Raw genomic sequence first — 21,676 nt, forward strand, 5'->3', positions numbered from 1 at the left:
TATGGGGTGATCCTTTTGAATTGCTTTCTTCAGTTGTCTGGCAGACTTGTCTACATCATCTGCTAAGGCAGAGGCGCCCAGCAGCACACATGGCTCCCTGCAGTATATTCGAGCCAGCCCTCACTGGCTGGAAATGGAAAGCCTTTTGCAATTGCTTGTTCACTCTGGGTTTCCCTCTCTCCCTCCCTCTCTCCCTCTCATTTTCTTCCCTCTCTCTTTCCCTCCTTCCCTTTTAAAATACAAGTCTAGGCAGTTGTGTAACCTTCAAACTTTTCATAAATTATGCAAGAGCTTAAGGGCATACTTTTTGAAGTCTGGTCTTTCATTCCAAATTATTTGAGAGCATCAATCTTAAAATCTTCATTTCTGTCTCTCTAGGTACTTTCCTAGTACCCTACCTCCTATAGTACCCTGTAGGATTCCCTCTCTGGAGTCTACAGGGGGAAAGAACAATAATTTAGAATTTTTCTGTTCTTCTGTTAGTAATATGGACAGAAGTAGCAAGGTAGTTGATTTTATATTTTTTTAACTAGTTTAAAAGCATTATCTCAAAACCTGGAATAAAAGATTGATGCATATAAAGTGCTTAAAAAAAAATGATAATAAGCCTTGCAGTTATGAGCAGAGCTGAGAAGGGAGCCGGGGAGAGGGAGAGGTGGCTGAGTGTTAGGACATCAGGGAGGAAGGAAAATGCAAAGATAAATATGGAAATAGCTTCTTGGATATAAGCAAATAAATTTTCAATAAAGAACCGTGCAAGACCTGCTGTATGTTTTCAGATCTCCACATTTTCAGAGCTCAGACCAAAAAGTGGGCCCAGGGTGCAGCACAAGGGATTTAGGCTAAGCCTGCAGACTGCCTGTCAGGGTGACTCAATGGGGGTCAGGTCACAATATGGGTTAGGATTTAGTTCAGCTGCCAGTGACGGGAACACCCACCAATCACAGGTGTCCATAAAGTAGATCACCTAGAAGACCTGGAGGCTGGCGGCCCAGGGCTGGTGTGTTGGCCCCACAGTCATCAGGGACCCAGCCTCAATCAGACCTTCCACCCAGCCATTCCTAGGTGTGGCTCCCCACTCATGGTCCAGAATGGTGTTGAGGCTCCAGCCATCGCGTCTCAGCTCCTTGGTCAGAACTGAGTCCTGTGGCCACATCTCCCTGGAAGAGACAGAGATTGAGGAATGTGGTCTTTTGGCTGAATGGCAGCATGCCCAGCGAAAACAGGGCTTCAAATAACTTGAGAGAGAAAGAGAGAATCTCCATAACTAAGCAAAGTCAGCATCTTTCTCATCCTGGGGTATTTGTTTACTAAATACCCAGTGCCTGATGTTTTCAGGCATTGCTCAAGGGTGATGGGGAAAAAGTAAATGGATTTCTGTTTTCATGAAACTTACAGTCTAGTGGGAGGCAAGACAGACAATAAAAGAACAGTAAAGCGTGGCCGGGTTGACAGCCTGCGTTCCACACTCAAGCTGTCTTCAGATGAAGCCGCACAATATTAATAATGGAGCGGACGGTGTCAGACATCACCATCTAAAGCCTGTAGGCACCCTGGACAGCCAGCGTCAGCATCTCTTTGATGCAAATTGCATCTTCAGACACTCCCCAGTGAGTGTCTGCCCAGTGAGAAGAGGAGGAGGGAGAAGTAAACACATAGTAAGCCAGGGCCCCGTTTAAAAATCAGCCCCCGAGTGACTCTTCAGCTAACTCGCCTCATGGGCCAGTGTGCAAAGAAACACTAGAGGATAAGAATCTAGCCCTAAAATTCCAGGGTTTTTTTTTTGGTTGGGGGGGGGTGGAAAAGAATTTGGAGCTATTTCTTTGCTGAGGTGCAAAGTAGTATAATAGGCCAGGCACGGTGGCTCACACCTGTAATCCCAGCACTTTGAGAGGCCGAGGTGGGTGGATCGCTTGAGCCCAGGAGTTTGAGACCAGCCTGAGCAACATGGCAAAACCCTATCTCTAAAAAAAAAATTACAAAAATTAGCCAGGCATGGTGGCACGTGCTTGTAGTCCTAGCTACCAGAGAGGCTGAGGTGGGAGGATCGCTGGAGCCCAGGAGGCCAAGGCTGCAGTGAGCTGAGATTGCGCCACTGTGTTCTAGCCTGGACAACAGAGTAAGACCCCGTCTCAAAAAAGTAAAACAAATAAGCATTTTTAAAAAGTGGTGTGATAAGTAATAATCGTGTGGCTCCCTTGGGGGTTTGAAAGGCAAGCTGGGAAACTTGGGAAAACCACAGGGACACAGCCTTTTTCTGCTCATGGGACCTTTAGCAAGCGGTTCCTGGTCAGCAAGCCTGGTCTTGCTGGGAACTGGGCAGGTTTCCAGGTTCAGTTCACATGTTGTAAGTGGGCATGGCTCTAAATTAAACCTGGAGCCACTGCTGCCCCCCTAGCACTCCCCGCCGTGGCCACTGTGCAATGCCGCAGACTAGTGATTCTCAGACATCTCAGGTGAAGGACCAGGGTTGTCTTTTTAAATTTGTTTCCGTTTCCTATCTGTCATAAAAATGAAATATTAGAAACGTGAAACAAAGACATAGACTTCTGTTATTAGATTCAAGAGACATAAAATTGCTCTGTCCATATGCCCTAAAAGTTTCTAAAGACGGACTCAATTCCTGAACTTGAGTTTACCAACAGCAAAGAAGTCAGGGCCATCGCTACCAGCCCAAGGATTCTGCTTTGGGCCTCACTGCCCAGAGGCCCAGTATCTAAGGCCAGAAGGGAACAGCTGCCCTCCCCACGCTATGTCAGGACAGTCCTGAAGGAGAATGAGGAAGCTCTCCGCTGGGAAGAGAGCAGCCCGGGCTGCTGTGTCTTGCCACCTGTTCACCTCTCTGGCCCTTCCTGCCCAGCTGCTTGAGTAGACTGGTCAAAGGAACCTCTTGGTGGACTCTCCTACCATAGTCCCCATGTGCAGGTGAAAATTTTATTACATGGTTGCGGCCAGAGAAACGAAAGGTCACAGCTCTTTGTAATCATTATCTAGGCTCCCCTACCTGAACGCAGGCTTTAGCATAACTGGTTGGATTAGTGAAGCAGGCGGTCACCTCCAGCTGGCATGGCCTGGTGTGGCCTGGGCAGGGTGAGCTCATGGTTGACTCTGTGTTGCAGTTCTCCAAGGAGAGGCACATCATGGACAGGACCCCCGAGAAGCTGAAGAAGGAGCTGGAGGAGGAGCTGCTGCTGAGCAGCGAGGACCTGCGCAGCCATGCCTGGTACCACGGCCGCATCCCCCGACAGGTACCTGGTCTTATCCCTTCCAGCACACACAGGGCTGCTCTCAGGCAACATACAGACTGATGATCTGCAGGGCCCCACTTCGAGGCCACATGGGAGGAAGCTCCTGTGTAACCAAAAACAGATACTCTAAAAATGGCTTCATTTAGACCCTTCTCTAAGAAGACCTTGGGAAGAGCTGAGGTCAAGAACCCAAAGCACACATCCACATGTTCAGGAAGTAGAGGGACAGCCAGCACTCCTGGGGTCTGCAAGCACAGAGCTGTGGGAGGCAGCAGCCACAGGGTCAGCAACCGGAAGAACTAGGAGGGCGGGGTATGGCCCAGGTAATTGAACTCTTGGCCAGCTGCCAGCAGCCTCAGACCATTTTGCAGCCCCTCCTTCTCAAGGCAGTGGCTTAGCTTCGGGAGGAGAGAGGGCGGTGGCCCAGACCAACAAGGCTGCCTCTGGCCCGGTGAGCTGGCAGTTATTCACACTCTCCATGGCTTCCCTGCTGGATCCCGTGACCAGAGGTGGGGAAGAAGGGGAATTAAACCCGTGACCACAGACTCGTGGCCCAGAATATACTGTGCGATCGTCATTTGGGTGATTGCCATGAATAATGTTTTTTCATTTAATACTGTAAAAATTGAAAAATAGAGTAAGTCTGCAGAATTGAGGCATAGAATTTCCCTTGGGTTTTTATTGTAAACCTGACCTGGCCAATCATTAACCAAGGACAACATGACAGGAAATGTGTGGACAGGGGCTGGGGGGAAGGGCATCATGTCTTAAGTTTTTTTTTGTTTTTTGTTTTTTTTGAGACAGAGTCTTACTCTATCGCCCAGGCTGGAGTGCAATAACACGATCTCAGCTCACTGTAACCTCTGCCTCCTGGGTTCAAGCGATTCTCCTGCCTCAGCCTCTCCAGTAGCTGGGATTACAGGTGCCCACCACCACGCCCTGCTAATTTTTATATTTTTAGTAGAGACGGGGTTTCACCATGTTGGCCAGGCTGGTCTCGAACTCCTGACCTCAAGTGATCCACCCACCTCGGCCTCTCCAAGTGCTGGGATTACAGGCGTAAACCACTGCGCCCAGGCATTTTTTTTTTTTTTTTTTTTAATGTAGCAGATTTCTTGGCACAATCAAATAAATAATTATTATTCTGACTTTTTTTTAAGTTTAAAATTGATTGTAGAAAATATACATAGCAAAAAGAAGGAAATTAAACTCTTATCCATAATTCTCCTCATAATTCTCCTGGGGATAACCATGATGAATACTTTTGTGTACAGACATCACCCCAGGCTTTTTGAAATCAAGTATGAGATCGTACTGCATATACTTTTTTGGTAGCCCATTCTACTCACTCACTGTGTCCTGGGAATTTTCACCCACTGTAGAATATTCTTCTGCACCAGACTATGTTGTATGTCTGTCCACGGTATGCATGCACCACAATTTATTGGACACGTAGAGTGTTTCTAATACTTTGACCAACATCCTTTATGATTGCTATGTTCATACCTACAATTATTTTCACAGGCTCAATTCTAAGAAATGAAATTTCTATGTGAAAACATTTTTAAGGCAAAGATGCAATTTTAAAGTAACCATGGTAGCCTACTCTTTTGAGCTAGCAGAAGTATACTGTTGATCAAATATTGGAATGTCCCAGAAAAATTGTCAGAATTATAAAACTGATGACTGTCACCACTGTCCGTCTCCTTATCATGGTCATCAAATTTGTTTATTACTAGCCATGAGTATTAATTTTCAGTGATAAATCATTCCAAACTGGATAACTGAACACTATAACCATAACCATAATAACAAGTTATTGCTAACATTTTAGCCCCTTAAATCTTTATAGCCATTCCGTAGGTAATATTATCATTTGTGTTTTTCAGATGATGTAAGTGAGCCACAAAGAGATTATGTAATTTGTCCAGAGTCATACAGCTGAGCCAGGATGCAAACCCAGGTGGTCAGGCTACAGGAACAGCCAGGCTGTACCACATTATAAATTCTTCAGTTGCTATAAGCAGCAGCATCATGCTAGTTAACTATTTTTGAGCATCCACCGTGTTCCAGCGCTTGCATATGTTATGTATACAAATACATAACCCTCATAGTAACTGTAAGATGGACCCCAGCCTGACTTTGTTCCAGGCCTCCTAGCCAGTAATTGGTGCGTCCAGAATCCATACCCTAGTCCTGCATGCAGAGTCCTCCTCCCCATTGGCCAGGCCTGGAGAGGGGCATCTTAGGAGAGGGCCCCGAGGACGACTTCTGGACACCAACAAATACCTTCTTTCTCCTCACTCCACTTGTTGGGGAGGGAAAATCAGGCCTGCCAGGCACACGTTTTCTCATTTCTTATTTCCTGTTGCATTACGTCATTCAGGTCCATATAAACATCATGTTCTTGTGACACCTCCCCAACCACCCTGTTTTACTGGACAGCCCTCATCCCCTCCCCAGCACTCCCTGCCTCCTTTCCTGGTTCACTTTTTCCCTGAGCTTACAACTGGCATGCATAGCTGTTGGTTATTTATCCTCACTCAAACAGAAGCTCCCACCAAAACCAGGAGCTCCATGAGCTGGGCTCTTCGGTGCCGCTGTCACCACCGCATCCCCTGAGCCTGCAGTGGTTCTTGGCACGAGTAGGTGGTCAATGAACAGTTCTTGAATGAATGATTGGATCTCCTATGAATTTGGTATTTGAAAAACTAAAGAACTGGCCCAAGAAGAGACATAGTAGCATTGTCTTCTGTTGGCCCAGAGAAGTGGGTAGCCATAAGCTTTTAGAAGGAATGTGAATTTGCCTTTCCTACCCCTCACTCACCTTTTTGTCCCAAAGGTGTCGGAAAACCTTGTGCAGCGAGATGGCGACTTCCTAGTTCGTGACTCTCTGTCCAGCCCTGGGAACTTTGTCCTGACCTGTCAGTGGAAGAACCTCGCTCAGCACTTCAAAATCAACCGGACGGTTCTGCGGCTCAGCGAGGCCTACAGCCGCGTGCAGTACCAGTTCGAGATGGAGAGCTTCGACTCCATCCCTGGCCTGGTGCGCTGCTACGTGGGCAACCGCCGGCCCATCTCCCAGCAGAGTGGCGCCATCATCTTCCAGCCCATCAACAGGACGGTGCCCCTGCGGTGCCTGGAGGAGCGTTATGGCATGTCCCCAGGCCAGGCCCGGGAGGGCAGCCTCACCGAGGGAAGGCCAGACGTGACCAAGAGGCTGAGCCTCACCATGGGTGGCGTCCAGGCCCGAGAGCAGAATTTGCCCAGGGGAAACCTCCTCAGGTAGGTCAGGGTCTCCTCCTCAGGACTATGAGGGGCGCCGGGGGTGCCCAAGGTTAGTTAGGCAGATGAAGAATTCATCATGGAACAGAGAAATAAAAGATGTTAATAGGAATGCTGACTGTTCGCAGAATAGCAGTCATGAGGCAGTGCACGATCAGCTCCTAGCCGAGCAGGGCCAGCAATGAATGGTACAGGAGCTGAGGAAGGATTGTGGGGGCACTTACAGGGGAGACCTTGTGAAGGGGGTAGGCTTAGGCTGGTCTGATGGCTGGGGGAAATTTGGATAGATGCTGTAAAAGGCAGGGGGTGTTCCAGGTGGGAGGCACAGCATGGGCATAAGTGTGGGGACAGAAAATGCCACGAAGAGCTTGCAATGAGTGTGCTGATGGGGCTGGAACAAAGGGTCTGTGCAAGGGACCCGTAGCAGTCGGCTTAGGGAGGTAGCCCCAGCCTTATCATGGGGGCCTTAATGCCAGGTGCAGGGCTTTGAGGGAGCTGCACAGATTCAGCATAGTGAACACGGTGTCCTAAGAATAGAAATGGACAGCGATGTACTGGGGGCGAGGAGTGAGACAGGAACAGGAAACCCAGTTACTGAGTCATGGAGGGCCCTGGCTGCAGGAGTGGAGCGAAGGGAGAGTTGAGAGATGCAGGAGCCTGGCCTCCCAGGACTCTTCTGCACGTGGTAGAGTCAGAGGAGGGCACATTGGAGACCACAGGAGTGACCAGGAGGAAGGGCACTGTGGAGGATAAAACACACTTTTTCTTTTTTTTTTTTTTTTTTTTTTTGAGATGGAGTCTCGCTCTGTCGCCCAGGCTGGAGTGCAGTGGCCGGATCTCAGCTCACTGCAAGCTCCGCCTTCCGGGTTCACACCATTCTCCTGCCTCAGCCTCCGGAGTAGCTGGGACTACAGGCGCCTGCCACCTCGCCCGGCTAGTTTTTTGTATTTTTAGTAGAGACGGGGTTTCACCGTGTTAGCCAGGATGGTCTCGATCTGACCTCGTGATCCGCCCGTCTCGGCCTCCCAAAGTGCTGGGATTACAGGCTTGAGCCACCACACCCGGCCAAAACACACTTTTTCATCTGAGCTGGAAGATGTGGTTTTGTTGAGTGCCAGAGTCCAGCAGCAGTTTTGGGGTCCAGGCGATGAGTTAGGGCTGAAAACTTAAATTAGGGCTTGGTCCACATGGAAAGGGTGGTTCACTTGATGAGAACAGATGAGATGTCTAAGATAGGAGATGCAGAGAGCATGGGGCTGTATTCTGAATCGCAGGGAATGGGGGAAGAGAAGGATTCGGGGCACTTGGTGGAAAATCAGGGCTTCAAATCAGGCCTCCCTGATCCTAGGCACCCAGCTGTCAAATGTCAGCGATGGTGGGCTGCATTTGTATAGGGCCGATCTTTCATGGAGCTCAGAGTCTTTGTGCATATTATCTAAAAGCACTGGGAAAGGAAACGAGAGAAAAGACAGGCATAAGAACACAGATCCAGTCCAGCCCCTCAGTCACACAGCAGCCTGAGCCGTCTCCCAGCTTCTAATCTTATGCACGTAAACCAACATGTTTTATTCTACTCACTGGTTTTCTTTTTGGTCCATGAGGAAATGTCACAAACTGTCATTTCTATACTGCAAAACTTCGGGAGGAAAATACAGGACTCTGTGTGGAATGCAGATGACAGCTGTGTGCTGCCTGGAGGCTCTGGCACATGCTAGTCAGCATCTGGCTGGGGACCTGGTAGCCAGGCACAAATGCTGGTTCCACACTGGGCAACTGTTCAACCATAGGCAAGCGACTTGACCTTCCTGGGCCTCACCTTCTTTATCTGGAAAGATGGAGCTTGTGAGGTGTACATGATTTAATATATGCAAAGTGCTCAGAACAGTGCAGGCACATAGGAGATGCTAGGGAAATGCTCGTGATAATTATTATCTGGAGGGGAGCAGAATGTCAGACTCAGACCCAGCACAGTGGCTCACAACTGTAATCCCAGCACTTTGGGAGAATAAGGTGGGCAGATTGCCTGAGTTCCGGAGTTTGAGACCAGCTTGGGCCACATAGCATAACCCCGTCTCTACAAAAAATATAAAAATTAATATAAGGAGTTCAAACAACTCTATAGGAAAAAATCTAATAATCTGATTTTAAAAATGGGCAAAAGATTTGCTCTTTTGAGAAATGGATATTTCTCAAAAGAAGACATACAAATGGGCTGGGCACGGTGGCTCACGCCTGTAATCCCAGCACTTCGGGAGGCTGAGGCAGGTGGATTACCTGAGGTCAGGAGTTCAAGACCAACCTGGCCAACATGGAGAAACTCCATCTCTACTAAAAATGCAAAAATTAGCCAGGTGTGGTGGTGCATGCCTGTAGTCCCAGCTATTAGGGAGGAGAATTGCTTGAACTCAGGAGGCAGTGAGCCGAGATCATGCCGCTGCAGTGGCAAACAGGCATATGAAAAGGTGCTCAACATGGTCATCAGAGAAATGTAAATCAAAACTATAACGGATATCACCTTACCCCAGTTAAAAAGGCCTATATCCAAAAGACGGGTAATAACAAATGCTGGTGAGGATTGTGGAGAAAAGGGAACCATCTTACACTGTTGGTGGGAATGTAAATTAGTACAGCCACCATGGAGAACAGTTTGGAGGTTCCTCAGAAAACTAAAAATTGAGCTACTATATGATCCAGCAATCCCACTGCTGGGTATATACCCAGAAGAGTGGAAATCAAAGGGATATATCAAAGAGATAACCTACACTATGTTTGTTGCAGCACTGTTTACAATAGCTCAGATTGGGAAGCAGCCTAAGTGTCCATCAACAGCTGAACAGATAAAGGAAATGTGCGTATACACAGTGGAGTACTATTCAGCCATAAAAAAATGAGATCCTGTCATTTGCAACCATATGGATGGAATTGGAGATCATTATGTTAAGTGAAATAAACCAGGCACAGAAAGACAAACATCACATGTTCTCTCTTATCTGTGGGATCAAAAAGTCAAAACAATTGAATTCTTGGACACAGAGAGTAGAAGTATGGTGGGCCGGATGCGGTGGCTCACACCTGTAATCCCAGCAGTTTGGGAGGCCGAGGCGGGTGGATCATGAGGTCAGGAGTTCGAGACCAGCCTGGCCAACATGGTAAAACCCCGTCTGTACTAAAAATACAAAAATTAGCTGGGCATGGTGGCGCGTGCCTGTAATCCCAGCTACTCAGGAGGCTGAGGCAGGAGAACTGCTTGAACCAGAACCTGGGAGGCAGAGGTTGCGGTGAGCAAAGATCATGCCATTGCACTCCAGCCTGGGCAACAAGAGTGAAACTCTGTCTCAAAAAAAAAAAAAAAGGATGGTTAGCAGAGCCTGGGAAGGGTAGTAGTGGGTAGGGAGTCAGGGGTGGGAGGGAGGTGGGGATGGTTAATGGGTACAAAAAAATTTGGAAAGAATCAGACCTATTTGATAACACAATAGGGTGACTATAGTCAAAACAACTTAATTATATATTTTAAAATAAAGAGTGTAATTGGATTGTTTGTAACTCAAAGGATAAATGCTTGAGGGTGTGGATACCCCATTCGCCATGATGTGCTTATTTCACATTGAATGCCTGTATCAAAAGATCTCATGTACTCCAGAAATATATATACCTATGTATCCACAAAATTGTTTTAAATATAAAAATTAGATGGGCGTGGTGGTATGTGCCTGTGGTCCCAGCTATTGGAAAGGCTGAGGTGGGAGGATTGCTTGAGCCTGGGAGGTTGAAGTTGCGGTGAGCCATGACCATGTCACTACACTGCAGCCTGGGCAACAGAGCGAGACCCTGTCTCAAAACAAACAAACAAAAAATCAGGGCAATTGCAAGGAGGGAGGCAAGATCTGATATTTAGAAATCCTCCTTTTCATAGTAATAGGATTGGACTTGAGATCCCCTACAGTGTTACAAGGGGTACGTTTTCTTCTCTTTCCTTTGGGAGGGATTGGCTGCTGAATGGTGGAAACAGGGAATTAATGTCATGCACAGAGTGGGAGTGTATTCGGCAAGATAACAGAACCACTGCTGTGGGGAAGGCCTTCTAGTTGGCCCTGAATGAGCCTAGTTTAAAAACTTTCTAAGATAAGAAATTTAAAAAAGACTAAGAAAGTCTCTAAGTCAACAAGTCAGGCCTAATAGAGCCACTTTTCTGTGTGCCCTTTGGAATGCAGATCCTCCTAGAACTTGTCACCACTTTGTACAGGCAGCACGCCCAGAAATGTTTAAGTGGGAGGAGGGGAAAAGATGGCCTATGGCCTGCTGCCCTGCCCCAAGGTCCTTCAGTGGCTGGCTCCCTTATGCAGCTCTGGCCAGGTGCCACCTGCCCTGACGTGGGTCCTGCTAGTTGGCTGGCTGGTGGCCTGCCCTGGGCAAAGGTGTGTGTTCACAGGCAGGTTGCATTCCAAGCCCTGCCGTTCTGGCCCCTGGAGTCCAGCCGCAGTGGTCACTACTTCAATATCACTTCTCAGGAGTCATTTCCTTTTGTAATCTGCCCTCGGTCTTGCCTTATCTTCGAAAGGTTGCTGGAATTTCCCTGTTGCTCGGAGTTTGGGGGTGTTTTGATTTGTTTTTTCTTTGGTGCTTGTAAAGGTAGGAAAGAACTTCATGATTTCTGTAACATAAGAATGTTTTGTGCTTATGGGAAGGCCAATTAGAGTTCATGACAACTTGGCTGGTGCAGTGCCTCCGTCTCTAGCTAGGGAGATTCTGGTGCTTGGTGCTGGAAAAATTCCCAATTTGAGTTGGAAAGGGACAGAAGGAATAACAGCGAGTGTGTTGAAAGTTACCTTCCACCTTTTCCTTGTGTGGTTACGCAGCGTGCCTCCCAACTGCTGCTTGGTGACCATGGCGGTGCCTTTCCCAGCTCAGCAGGAGGAGGCTGTGTGGGGGGTCCCCCCAGAGCAGCCAGGAGGTTGGGGATGGCAGCCTCCCCAGGCAGTCCTGCAGGTTATTTGGGGGATGCTGAGATTTGCACCAAAATGGAAGTTTCCCCACAGCTTCCTTCCTAACTGTAACACTGTGGAGCATGTGGAAAATGCATGTTAGTTAGGCAAGCCATTCCCTCCGGGCCTGTAAGTAATTTTGGGCTCTGTTAAAAGTCCACATTCCAGTTCATCAGATTTTCCCGGGGAGTATCGTAAAACTTTTACCCTACTCTGTTCAACAGGATGGAACGGCCCAGGGGAGGCATCCTAGGACTTAGCTGCATTGGTCATGGGGACAGGGGGATGGAGCACACGCAGTCATATATTAATCACCCCATCAGTAATTTGTTTCTCCAGCAGACATTCCTATACTTTTAGGGTATGCTGTAGCACTCTCGTTCCGAGCAGTTTTCTGTTTTTTTTTTTTTGTTTAAGTTCCCATGGCATTGCCTAAAGGTTTTAGTTTACACTTTAATACATGTTTCCATCCTATTTGTCTTTTGCTTCAGAAACAAAGAAAAGAGTGGTAGCCAGCCAGCCTGCCTGGATCACATGCAGGACAGAAGAGCCTTGTCCCTCAAAGCCCACCAGTCAGAGAGCTACCTGCCGATTGGTATGTTTCGGGGAATTTTCAGGGAGAACGTCATTGTGACCCTGGTTTCCTTCAAGCTGTTACCCTGCCCCATCTAGTCATCTCATTTGAAACCGACACTTGCCTCAGCTTGCAGCCTGAAGGGGAATGGGTTTGCAGAATTATATCCAGCTGGGAAGTGCTGAGCTAGACACTGTATGCCAGCTTTTAGGCCTAGTAGCAAGCCTTCAGAGTAGGCATGATTATTGCCATTTGACAGCTGAGGAAACTGAGGCACAGACAGGTTAAGTAACTTGTCCAGAATCACCCAGCATTTGAACCCAGGTTTTCTGATTCAAACCCATTTGAAAACTGGTAGACTTCATGACAAATGAGCCTACTCCCTTTTCCCGGGTGGGTGGGTGGATCCTGGGGCTTTTGGCAGAACAGCTGTCCAGGCCAACTCCCCTTCCTCTCCATTCTGCTTTCAAGGTCGGAAGAGGGATAAGGTATGGGGTGTGGGGAGACCTACCAAGCAGTTACATTTGTAGGACGGGGGGTTGTTTTTCATCATTTTCATAACTGACTTTCCCTGGGACCACAAAGGGATTTTCCTAATACCCCTGCATAAACTACTTCCATGTGGGTTACCCCAATGCCTTTTCTACCTTCCCTGTCTCCAGCTCTCCCTTGGAAGCTGGCTGGGATCCATCCTTTGACAGTGGCGTTTTAGGTGGCTAACAACTTCTGTTTCTTAGGGCAAGATTACATTATTCGTGCCCTCCTCACTCATATACTTTATCATTCTGACTGTCCAAGCCTTCTATGACCATACAACAACGTTTGTAGCCCAGGTGTCAGCAGTCCCCGGGATTCCGAATTGTACCCAGGAGTGTGGGATGGGGCAAGCCCAGCCCAGCCCTCACAACGCTGTAGACTCCGTGAGATTGGGCGTGGGACAGTCACACTGACTTTTCTTTTGGAAATGAAAATGAAAATTGAAACCCACGGGCATGAACGGAGGGCCGGGCCGCTGCCGCTCTGGTTCTGTTTGTTTTATATTCTCCACACAGATGAGCTTTCTCTGACCTTTTCTTATCCCCCACAGGCTGCAAGCTGCCACCTCAGTCCTCAGGTGTGGACACAAGCCCCTGCCCAAACTCACCCGTGTTCAGGACGGGAAGCGAGCCCACCCTAAGCCCAGCAGTTGTTCGGAGGGTCTCCTCGGACGCCAGGGCTGGGGAAGCGCTGAGGGGATCAGACAGTCAACTGTGCCCTAAGCCGCCTCCTAAGCCCTGCAAGGTGCCGTTCCTCAAGGCTCCCTCGTCTCCCTCTGCCTGGCTCAACTCAGAGGCCAGCTACTGTGAACTGAACCCAGCGTTTGCCACAGGCTGCGGCAGGGGAGCAAAGCTACCTTTATGTGCCCAGGGAAGCCCCACAGAACTGCTCACAGCCAAGCAGAATGGGGCACTAGGTCCCCGGAACTCTGGCATCAACTACTTGATCCTTGATGATGATGACAGGGAAAGACCTTGGGAACCTGCGGCAGCTCAGACGGAGAAGGGGCAGTGGGACAAGGGCGAGTTTGTGGCGCCCCTCCTGGAGACTGTCTCCTCCTTCAGGCCCAATGACTTTGAGTCCAAGTTCCTTCCCCCTGAGAATAAGCCCCTGGAAACAGCAATGGTGAAACGTGCAAAGGAACTGTTCACCAACAACGACCCCAAGGTCATCGCTCAGCACATACTGAGCATGGACTGCAGGGTAAGAGCTGGGGGTCCTGGTGCTGTTCTGGCTTTTCAAGGTTTGGTAAGAGCTGGTAGTCCCGGTGCTCCTCTGGCTTTTGTAGGTTTGGAAGGAGAGTATCCGTCTGGCCTCACTCTGCCTCACCCATTAAGTGCTTTGCCCATAGGAAAGTCCGAAGATAACACCAGCATGGGAATTTATTTAAGGGGTGGGAACCACAAGCTGGGACAACCTTTGTCCAAGCAGGAAGCTTATAAAATTCATCTCAGACAGAGGGATGGCAGGCTGCTGCCGTGGGTGGGGGCCGCCCTCTTCTCCCACCCATCCCTGCTGGCGTCAGCAGCTGCAACAGAATTCTTCTCACACCTGGTGCTTATTTAAAAACTACCCCCTTGCCGGGCGCGGTGGCTCACGCCTGTAATCCCAGCACTTTGGGAGGCCGAGGCGGGAGGATCACGAGGTCAGGAGATCGGGACCATCCTGGCTAACACGGTGAAACCCCGTCTCTACTAAAAATACAAAAAATTAGCCGGGCAAGGTGGCGGGCGCCTGTAGTCCCAGCTACTTGGAGGCTGAGGCAGGAGAATGGCAGGAACCCGGGAGGCGGAGCTTGCAGTGAGCCAAGATGGTTTCACTGCACTCCAGCCTGGGCGACAAAGCGAGACTCCGTCTCAAAAAAAAAACTACCCCCTTGCCTCAGCTCCATCAGAACTGGTAAAGCCAAAGCTATAGGAGAGTAGACTGTAGATGAAAATGTAGTTTCTGGAGTAGCAGACCTTGGTTATTTTTATTACATTATACTTATGCATTACATAATTATTACTAAAATGATCTTTAGTATAAACATCTTTAAAGCTACGTTTTAAAAATAATCCTTCCTCAATTTAGAAAAATTCTAAAATGACCGGGCATGGGGGCTGATGCCTGTAATCCCAGCACTTGGGGAGGCCAAGGTGGTGGATCACCTGAGGTCAGGAGTTCAAGACCAGCTTGACCAACATGGAGAAACCCCATGTCTACTAAAAATACAAAATTAGCTGGGCGTGGTGGTGCATGCCTGTAATCCCAGTAACTCTGAAGCTGAGGCAGGAGAATTGCTTGAACCCGGGAGACAGAGGTTGTGGTGAGCCGAGGTCGTACTATTGCACTCCAGCCTGGGCAACAAGAGCAAAACCCTGTCTCAAAAAGAAAAGAATTCTAAAATACAGATTAAAAGATAAAATTAAAATCACACCAAATCCAGTTTCCTGGAGATCACCATTGTCAGCATTTGGTTTATGCAAAAACATTGTTTTTTCTCTGTAAATGTATAGGTGTAAATAATTGCATGCATAATATCTATTTGCCGCAGAAATGGCACAGGTCTCTACACACTATTCCAAACCCTGAACCTTTCATTGATCAAGGTGACTGTCTTTCCACGTGATTAAATATTTACACCGTCACCTTTTTTTTTTTTTTTTTTTTTTGAGACAGAGTCTTGCTCTGTCGCCCAGGCTGTGGTGCAGTGGCCGGATCTCAGCTCACTGCAAGCTCCGCCTCCCGGGTTTACGCCATTCTCCTGCCTCAGTCTCCCGAGTAGCTGGGACTACAGGCGCCCGCCACCTCGCCCGGCTAGTTTTTTGTATTTTTTAGTAGAGACGGGGTTTCACCGTGTTAGCCAGGGTGGTCTCGATCTCCTGACCTCGTGATCCGCCTGTCTCGGCCTCCCAAAGTGCTGGGATTACAGGCTTGAGCCACCGCGCCTGGCCTTTTTTTTTTTTTTTTTTTTGAGACAGGGTCTCACTCTGTCACCCAGGCTGGAATGCAGAGGTGCGTTCGCAGCTCATGTCAGCCTTTGCTTCCCGGGCTCAAGTGATCCTCCTGAGTAGCCGGGACCACAGGTGCATGCCACCACACCTGGTTAACTCTTTGTATTTTTTGTAGAGATAGGGTTTTGCCATGTTGCTCAGGCTGGTCTTGAACTCCTGAGCTCAAGTGATCTGCCTGCCTCGGCCTCTCAAAGTGCTGGGATTACAGATGTGAGCCACCGCGCCCAGCCCATCACCATTTTTTTGCAGGAAACATTTATTTTACATGTGAGTGACTTTTGTCCATAGGTGGTCCCAAAGCAACCACATCCTGAAGAGAGATTAAGTCACTTTTTCGGATCTGTGGGGATTCGTTTTAGGCCCTTCAGTGGCTAGCAAAATCCACAGAAGCTTGCATTCCTTATATAAAATGGAATAGTATTTGCATATAACCTATGCAATCCTCCTGTATACTTTAAACCATCTCTAGATTACTTATAACACCTAATACAATATACATGCTTTGTAAATAGCCATTATTCTGCGTTGTTTAGCAAATAATGACAAGGAAAAAAGTCTACATGTTTCATACCAATGCAGCTTTTTTTTTTTTCCTGAATATTTTTGATCCTCCTTTGGTTGAATCTACTGTTGCAGAAGCCACGTATAAGGAGGGCTGACTGTATTCTAGACACCAGGTGCTGTTTCAGGCAACGGTGGGCTCGGTCCACCTTTTCATATAAAGAGGCTGGTTCCTGGGCATTTGAAGCCCTTTTTTATTTGTAGCTCAGTGAAGTCAATTAGCCTCAGATGTCAGGGCTTATTTAGGAACGGGGTTTTCCTTCCTATGTGTTGAATCATGGCAAGAAGTCCAGTCTCAGCGCACTCCTGCAGGAGTGCCAAAGTTGATGGAGGGCTCCCCCAAATAGGCTTGAGGAACTTTAGGCAGCTGCTGGCCATCCTGGAGTAAACAAGGCCCTTGCTGACAACAGAACTTGAGGGATGACTCAGAAACCAGAGTAACTCATTGCCCAGGCCTAGGAGGTGGGGCTGAGGGTGCACTTCTGCTGGGCAGGCCCTGAGAAGAGAGCCAGGGCTGCACTGGAAGAACAAGCGCCTTCTGCACTTTTGGCCGGATGACCTCGGGCAGTGCTCCCAGGTAGTCACGCAATTTGCGGAGTTAGCAGAGTTATCTAGACCTCACTTCAAAGCGAGCTTAACCTGTTTGGGAGGTAAGAGTAGTGAGGATTTCTGTTCTTGTCAGGCACACTGGGCCCTGGATCTGAGAGCAGAACCATGTCAGCGGGCCAGGAGGGAGACTCTGGCCTGGTATGAACCTGCGTGGGTTCTCCATGGAGGAAGCTCCTTGTAGAAACAGGCCTGGGTTTACAGAACAGCCCAATTCCCAGGGGAATGAATGCTTCCTGTGACTCTGGGCAGGGCTTAATGATCCTCTAGGTGGAGAAGAGATGCCTGCCTGCCTGCCCACCTGCCCTTGGCAGGAGGTCTGGGACCTGCCCACTACCTTTGGTAGCCATGAAACTAGACCCCGAGGATGGTCTCAACTGAAGAATGCAGTCTCCCTGGCTTGCTGTGGCACGTTTTGTCCTCCTAGTGGGGCCTCACTCCCATGTCTGCCTGCAGGCACCCCTGGACAAGGGGGCTGGATGGGCTCCCCAGGCAGCGAGCAGGAGCCAGCCTGGATTCTGTCCAACCAGCCCCAGGGCAGGGCCATGTTGAAACTTCCTTCTTCCCTGTCTCTCAAGAGCAGACCACGATTTCCATATTATCTTCTGGAACCACTGACTTCCAAGCAGACACAATCAGCATCTCTAAGAGGGAAATACACAATCTGTTGTTTCCCACCCCAGATGCAGTGGCAGCCCAGACGGGGCCACCCGGAAGCTGAGAGCAGGCTCTGGCTAGCATCTGGGTCCCGCGTGCTGGTTCCCAGCCATGAGGGCAGACGCCCAGATAGGCCATCAGGACAGTGGGTGGTCCTAAGAGCCCTCCAGGCTCCCTGCCCTGCTGTGTCCATGCCCCCAACCCCCAAGGGCCTGGTTAGGAGCCACTGAGCCTCTCCCACCATGCACAAGGTCTTTGCCTGTAGCTAGAAGTGAGGTCCAGTAGTGAAGTGCTTGGCCCAACTGAGCCTGAATCCTGCCTTTGCCACATCAGCTGAACAGCCTCCCCTTCTCTGCCTGTCTGTAAGGAATACAGCTACCCAGGTGGTTGGCGAGGACTAAATGAGATACTAATATAGTAAAAGCCCTGGGCACCTTGCCTAGCCCACAGTGAGCACGATGTGTTTATCCGGGTTATATATTCAGCCTTGACTGAGCGCCTCCTGTGTGCCAGGGCAGCTTGTGGTCTCTGTTCTTGGAGCACCTGCTATTTGGTGGGGGTGGGCTGGGGAGGGACAGTGATGCAGGACCTTGAACCATGACCCAGGTGGGAAACGCCCTGCTGGGGAAGGCACAGGAGCTGTGGGGCCTCTGGGCAGGGCCTTGAACGGGGAGTGGGGTGTGGAGATGGGGCGGGGATGTCCAAGATGAGTTTGGAAGGCTGTGTCATTGGCCAGATGAACACCAAAAGCATCTTGCAGATGGCAGGCAACGCACACGCGCAGAGACTCAGTTGTCAAAAGCCATGGAGAGCGGGGTAGGTTTGCAGCAGATTTGTTCTGTGTGGGTAGAAGAAGATGGAGTTGGGGTGGGTTGTGGGAGGGCTTCACAGGTCTTTCCTTCAATGTTTCTAAGTCTCTGCTTCTGCTTCCTGCCTTCAAGGCACTTTACAGTTGATTTGGGTGCAGATCTGATCCTCTATGCCCAGGGCAACAGAACCAGCAAGTGGAGCCAGGCAATCTCATGGCGTTTTAGAAAGGCCCTTGTGGCTGGGAGGAGGGCTGGGCCGGGCCCCCATCGGGGTCTCCTGGGTCCGTGCAGCAGCCTCCAAGGCAGTGGAAGAAGTAGCAATGGGTGGAGTCCGGAGGTGGAGCAGAGTAGACCAGCTAAGATTTGGAGGGCAGAGGGAGGCCTCGTCGGGGGTGCTTCTGCTACCCTGCCCTGTGGAGTCGGCTCACAGTAAATGCTCTAGATGTGGTTGTCCTTCCTTTGTGTCTGTGAGTTGCACAACCTTGGGCATTTGTCAGGGAACCTAATCCAGGCCCTGCGGTATGAGCTTGGGATCCCCTCGGCCCTCAGGCAAGCAGGTGTGGCTACAGGGAAGTGACCTAGGCATGGCATATATATGCTGAAGAAACGCAGGCTGGAGAGCAGGGGCCGCCGCCTGTCTGCCAGGTTTTCTAGAGCAAAACTGAATCAATCACAGGCCTTTCAATCTCGCCACCCAGAGCGTGGGAGACACCCCTCAGAAGTACAGCGTTTGGGACGTCTACCAGAGGGCAGCTGTCTAAATAAGCGAGGAAGTGTGCATGGCATGCGTCTGGGCTGCCTTGCCAAGGTCAAGGTGTAAATCGGTTTCCCAAGATCTGGCCAGAATTCTTCCCCTTTCCACATGGCTGATGATTCACAACTTGTATTTTCAGGTAGCTTTTGGGAGTTCTAAAGTTATCTGAATCCTTTGCAGAGTCCTTGAGAAAGGTGAATTTAGCAGTTATGTTAGAAAAGGGGAAACTGAGGCCCAGAGAGCACAGGTAGGAGCACAGTAGGAATTCCGCATCCTGTCCTGGCATCTGCCACTGGAGAGCTCATCCACAGGGTCATCCCCTCGGGGTTGACAGTAGTTCAGCCTCAGAAGTTATAGGGCAGGGTTAGTAATACCACCTAAATGTCCAGATGTGTTTCGATAGCTTGGGGTAATTAAGGTTGAGGACAGGTGTACCAGATCAAGGAGAGGAGCCGTCCTATGCCTGCCGTGTGTTCAGGTGGCTAGACTTGTTGTTGCAGCTGTTAGTTCCACTCTTAGTACATCATTGTGCTGTGAGGTATCATTACCCGCCATTTAATTTTTCTTTTGTTTTTAGACAGTGTCTTGCTCTGTCACCCAGGCTGAAGTGCAGTGGCATGATCATAGCTCACTGTAACCTCAAACTCCTGTGCTAAGTGATCCTCCTGTCTTAGTGTCCCAAGTAGCTAGGACTGCAGGCGCACACCACCATGCCTGGCTAAATCTTAATTTTTTGTAAAGATGGGGTCTCGCTATGTTGCTCAGCTGGTCTCAAACTCCTGTCCTCAAGCAATCCCCCCACCTCGGCCTCCCGAAGCACTGGGATTACAGGCATAAGCCACCGTGCCTGGCCTGTTGGCCCCATTTTAGAGACACACTGGCTCAGTTGTAACTCTTCTTCGTGACATTGTAATAACTAATACCTGATTCTAATAAACTGAGATTACATACTAGAATGGCGATGGGTTGAGAGCTGTCTGGGACAAAGATTTTAAGAAAAGCCTCTCAGGAGAAAGAAGTGTGTTTGAGATCTCAGGTTTCCAATCACGGTACACATTTTTAATAGTTTCCAGACGTATAGAGCATTTACTGAGCCCAGGAGAAGCGTAATTAAGGGTAATAGCAGCCAGCTGTGGCTGTTAAGTGAGAACATGAATGGCAAAGCCCACAGCAGAGAGGCTCTTGGATGAGATTCCGCTTTTCCACTGCAGGGGATCGGTCGGCTCCGAACACACGCAGCCCTGCTGTTGGCAGCAAAACGTCACAGCAGGATCCGGCCTGTGTCAGACAAAAGCTTAGAGAACTAAACTGTTCTCTGGCTGGGCAGAAACACTAACAAATCTGTGGATCTGCAGAGTGGTGTCGGCATCTCCCACCAGTCTTTCTTTTCCTCCTAAGTTTTATACTCTACTATGTGTATTAAAACACCCTAAAACATCATATAAGAACAGCAGTCTCAGTGGTTGCTTATAAAGAAATGCAACACATAAAGTGTGTCCACGCCATCCTAGTACAGTGTGTTTCCTCTCATATGCGGAATTCGTGATCAGGCAAGCCCACTTCCTGATCCAGTGTATTTCACCTTTGGCTCTTGACAGGTTGCTAGGATACTTGAAGTCTCTGAAGAGATGAGGAGGAACATGGGGGTGAGCTCAGGCCTGGAACTCATTACCTTGCCTCACGGACACCAGCTGCGCCTGGACATCACTGAAAGGTGAGCAGTGCTGTCCTCTGCACTTCCGACCCTCCCAGCTCCTTGCAGGCATCAGAGCAGCAGGTTTTAGAACAGGGACAGGCTCAGCACCAGCCTAGCCCTGGGGTAACAGCGCTTCAGGGCGCATGGCCTACAGCGACTCTTCCCAGAAGCCTGAGCCTGAGAATCCTGGGGTTGCACAGAGACAGCACAACTCAGGAACAAAGAATGTGTTCCTGTCCCTGCTCCTAGAGGCGTGGATGGAGAGAACAGATGGCCCGAAGCCAGTGACTCAATTGGCCTGTGTGAGCAGGAGTCACAGATCCTGCAGCCTGGGGCAGAGCTGGGGCCCCAGCACGGTGGAGTCTCCTGCCCAGCAAGCTGCGCCTTTGTGTCTTTGGGAGTTAAGATTGCTTGAGGAATTAGGAGGAGTTTGTGGGAAAGGCTGGGAAGAGCAGAGTCTAGACAGTGTTTTCTTTGAGGGGTGGACAAATAGGGTCAGAGGTCGGGGATGACGGCACTGGCCCGGGGCCTCCGAGGCATCCCTCCCCTCTTCTCATGAAAAGCCAGGGCCCTGGGTGTCCATTGAAATGGAGTGTTTAGGAATTAGAAAGACACCAACAATGAGGTATGTTTTTAAGAAAAGCACTAGACTAGATGTCCGTATTACCACAAAAGCTGGCCTTTTTGACACATTTTTTTAAAGTTGATTTGGGCAGGACTGTCTTGTTAAGTTTTCTGTCTGTCCAGCCCATGTCCTAGTTGCCATGACTGACTGCCCATGGCTTTCCATGAAGTTCCAGATCACAGCGCTGTCCAGACAGCTTTCTGTGGTAACAGACACGTCCTACACTGACCATTACAGTAGCCACCAGCCCCACACATCACTCTCGGACACCTGCAATGTGACTGATGATTGAAGGATGACTTTTTTTAGTTAGAATTTACTGTTCTCAGGGTAAAGAGCCACCTCT

At 49.3% G+C, this 21,676-nt stretch overlaps 1 protein-coding gene across 7 annotated transcripts in view; it reads left to right on the forward strand.

Annotated features, from left to right (window-relative positions):
• Positions 1–21,676, forward strand: part of LOC105485405 (BCAR3 adaptor protein, NSP family member) — a 289,503-nt gene that overhangs the window by 255,784 nt on the left and 12,043 nt on the right. For 6 of the 7 annotated variants that reach the window (XM_011747744.2, XM_011747743.2, XM_071077163.1 and 3 more), the window contains 5 exons: positions 3,120–3,248; positions 6,091–6,533; positions 12,007–12,110; positions 13,177–13,829; positions 20,608–20,723. In XM_011747744.2, coding sequence (XP_011746046.2) covers positions 3,120–3,248; positions 6,091–6,533; positions 12,007–12,110; positions 13,177–13,829; positions 20,608–20,723 — 1,445 coding nt within the window. Of the gene's footprint in view, positions 1–3,119; positions 3,249–6,090; positions 6,534–10,945; positions 11,163–12,006; positions 12,111–13,176; positions 13,830–20,607; positions 20,724–21,676 lie in introns of those variants that run through there. The other variant, XM_024793989.2, reaches the window with a different exon arrangement.

The sequence above is a fragment of the Macaca nemestrina genome, chromosome 1 (genome assembly GCF_043159975.1).
Source record: "Macaca nemestrina isolate mMacNem1 chromosome 1, mMacNem.hap1, whole genome shotgun sequence".
NCBI lineage: Eukaryota > Metazoa > Chordata > Mammalia > Primates > Cercopithecidae > Macaca > Macaca nemestrina.